At 56.2% G+C, this 3,245-nt stretch overlaps 1 protein-coding gene across 1 annotated transcript in view; it reads right to left on the bottom strand.

The window, feature by feature from the left end:
* LOC104392702 (corticosteroid 11-beta-dehydrogenase isozyme 1-like) overlaps positions 1 to 1,729 on the bottom strand; it is a 3,097-nt gene extending 1,368 nt beyond the window's left edge. The window contains exons 1-4 of the mRNA XM_010002133.1: positions 1,642 to 1,729; positions 980 to 1,110; positions 358 to 469; positions 38 to 223 (exon numbers count right to left, since the gene is read on the bottom strand). Coding sequence (XP_010000435.1) covers positions 38 to 223; positions 358 to 469; positions 980 to 1,110; positions 1,642 to 1,729 — 517 coding nt within the window. The remainder of the gene's footprint in view (positions 1 to 37; positions 224 to 357; positions 470 to 979; positions 1,111 to 1,641) is intronic.
* Positions 1,730 to 3,245: the final 1,516 nt, after the last annotated feature.

Below are 3,245 nucleotides of genomic sequence, written 5' to 3'. Positions count from 1 at the left end.
GATTGGGCAGTGAGAGTCTGGCCCCTTGTGTGCTCACCTGCTATGGATGAAACCACCACGATGCTGCCCTCACTCTCCTTCAGCATGGGCAGGGCAGACATGGTCATTGCCACGTAGCTGAGGAAGTTTGTTTCTAGGAGCTTTCGTACGTGCCCAACATCCCCGTTGAAGTAGTTGAAGTAGCTGAACCCGATGTGGTTTAGGATGAGCATGTCAAGGCCTCCTGCAAGCAGAATGTGTTTGCTATTAGCAACCGGCATCTTGAAGCAAAGCAGCTTCTTGGTGGCTGGGATGGCCCCAAAAATGTAGTGTGGGGTGTTTTTGGGGAGTCAGGAGGGGCAGGTTCCCACCACCTACCCCAGGTGTTCTCAGCCTCCTTCACCACCACCTCGGGGAACGTGGTGTCCTCCATGGAGCCGCTCACGTAGCGTGCGGAGGCAGCGCCCAGCTCGAGGCAGCGCTCCACGACCTGCAGTGACAGTGGGAGCAGTGCTGGGGACAGACCCCCCTCTGTGGACCCCCAGCCCCATGGAGGCTGCTGCTGTTTTGGGGTGGATGGGCAGAGCATCTCCCTTTCCCACTGGAAATCCTCCTCCCTTCATGGCTCAGAGAAATGTTTCTAAACGATGGCACATCGGAGCCAAATATTTAGTATTTATAAATAGGGATATAGTTGCTTAATTTTGATTCTGTTCTGTGTGATGCAAAAGCAGGTTTGGGCAAGGATTGATCAGACCAGGACTTGAGCAGACTGGTGTTCCCAGCCAAAGACTGAGGAGGAAGCAATGCCCTGCTGTCAGCGTTGGAAATGCTGCTTGTTGTGGCGTGGGGGGGATGTGTGTTAGAACAGGCTTGTGGGGCTGGATCTGTAGGGTATTTGACATCCCCACGTGCCCAAGCTGGGGTGAATATCTGCTGTTGTGGGGTTCTGAGTGGCGAATGTACTTGGGCAGCCCAGCACACCCTGCTTGCCATTTACTTTCTGCAGCTTGGCCTCGGTGCGCGCGGTGAGCAGCAGGTGGGTCTCCATGCGTGCCAGGTGATAGGCCATCTGCTCCCCGATGCCGCTGCTGGCGCCCGTCACGATCACCCGCTTCCCCCGCAGCATCTCTGGAGGGGAGGACACAGAGCACAGCCCACATCATCCCCCTGCACGTGGCTGCTGCAGCTCTGCCCCTCGCCTTGGGGCGCAGGGAGAGGTGGGTGGCAGCACCCCCGCTGCAGCGTGTGCCCCTCCTGCAGACCCCAACTGGAGCCTTAATCCCAGTTTGGTGGGGAGTGTGTGCCAGGCTTGAGCTCTGCATCCAGCCTGGGCTGGGAGTGGCTTTTGGAAAAGGCTGGAGTTGACTAATAAAAGGATTTAAGGCTTGAAGTGGTTAACTGAATGTTTCCCAAAGAAATCATTTGCTGAGGGCAGACACTGCATCCCGGCAGATCCCAGCATAATCCCGTTTCCCGTGCGGTGCAGGATGCTCTGACCCCCTCGCACCGGGGGCTGCCGGCGCCCCCTCCTGAGCCCTCAGCCCTCCCGTGCTTGGGCTCTTCCAGCTCTGCTCTGAAAAGCCCTTCAAAGAGCCCGTGCTCTGCTGCCCTGAGCCGGCCCAGGCGGTGCCTGTGGAGCCTGTGTTCCCCAGGCCTTACCTTCGCTGAAATTCTCGGGTGCTGAATAAAAATAAACGGCCAAGGCCAGACCCAGCAAGGGGGTGAAAATCTTCAGGAGCAGACCCATCCCTCTGCAGAAGTACAGGCAGGAGTGAGACAAACTCTGTGGCTCTGGTGAAGGGGCTGTGGACGTGTCAGCTGGCAATGGGGCTGGGAGTGCCCGCAGGTTGGGACTGATTCTTGGCTTGCTCAGGCTGGCTGGTATCTGTGGGACCTTTTCCTTGCACTTCCTGTGATTCAGCAAACATTAACCTGCAGGAGAGTGGTGCTTTGGACTTTAGGCTGCCCCTTCGCACCCTTGTCCTGGTTTGGGTGTGGTTTGGGGAGTGTTGAAGGGAGGGAGGGCCCTGAAAAGCTTTTTGCTCTGTAGAGCTGTGGGTGTGTTATTTGGTGGCTGCCTTTGGGGCTGGGACACCCGTGTCCCCTCAGTGGGGTGGCATCCTTCCCTCTTTCTCCATGTCTAAAATGGAGGCAACGCTTCTGTCCCTTGCTGGCTGCTGCAAGGATTCATTGATCAGCAGGACTGTGGTACAGGCTCATAGGAAAATCTAGTGAGAGCAGGCTGGCAGAGTTTGTGGGGTTTAGACCCTTGTTTGTGTTTCTGGCTTATCCTACACGGTATCACCATTGGTTTGTTGGGTGGTTCTTACACCTAAAATACTGCACTCCTGTCTTGAGGAATCCACTGGTTCCAAAAGGCAGTAGAAGAGCCAGATGGGTAAAAGATCCTCAGCTTTCCTGAGCATTGCATGTCACACTGCTCAGCACCTGCCTGGGTACGTGGTGAGCAGGTTTGCAGACCATTTCCTGAAAGTTTAAAGGGCAAAATTCCCTCTGTGTGCCCTGGTTTGTGTAGGGGATCTTGGGGCAAGAAGTGCCTGTTCCTGATTTCCTTTAGGGAGTGAGGAGCAAAGTGATGCTGGGAAGGGTCTTGGGGAGGATGGCATTGCTTTGGGACAGGACAGGGAACAGCTGGTGCTGGAATCGCCAGAACCAAGTTGGATGTGAATGCACCAACTTGTGGAGCAGAGCAGGGCTCGCTGGAGCTCTGGTCTTGTGCCCATCCCTGCTGGGCTGAGCTCTGCTCAGGGTGCCGGTGCAGCAGCTCTGAGCATCCTCCAGGTGCTGTAAGGAAAACAAACTTCCTACCAAGTTTGCCAATTTTTGCTTGGCGTAAAAATTTGGCCATTAAGATAAACAAATATGCCAAAAGGCAGTAAATCCTAAAAAGGCTGTTGCAAGGGGTCACTCTTCCCGTGACAGGCGGGCCGGGGGGGTTGTGCCCCCTCACAGCACCTTGGAAAAGGGCTGACAACCCCACGGGAAACACACACAACTCTCAGGTTAGTAGGTTTTATTTAACAATTAGTTTCTTCCCGCTTTCCCCTGGGCTGGGGAAGGGTCTGGCAGAAGGGACACTGCAGCTGCAGGGAATTCCCACCTTCGTGCGGTGCAACCGGTACCTTCTGAAGCGCGAGCGGAGCGGTCCGGGGGGATGGCCCGTTCCGGAGGCGGCCCGGGCTGCACGTCCCGTCTCCGCCGGCAGAGGAGGGTGCTGCACCGGCAGAGGAGGGTGCTGCACC

The sequence above is a fragment of the Chaetura pelagica genome, unplaced genomic scaffold, assembly GCF_000747805.2.
Source record: "Chaetura pelagica isolate M959 unplaced genomic scaffold, ChaPel_1.0 scaffold181, whole genome shotgun sequence".
Taxonomy (NCBI): Eukaryota; Metazoa; Chordata; class Aves; order Apodiformes; family Apodidae; genus Chaetura; species Chaetura pelagica.
The sequence above is the reverse complement of the archived record's forward strand: the minus strand, read 5'-3'. Positions and strand labels throughout refer to the sequence as shown.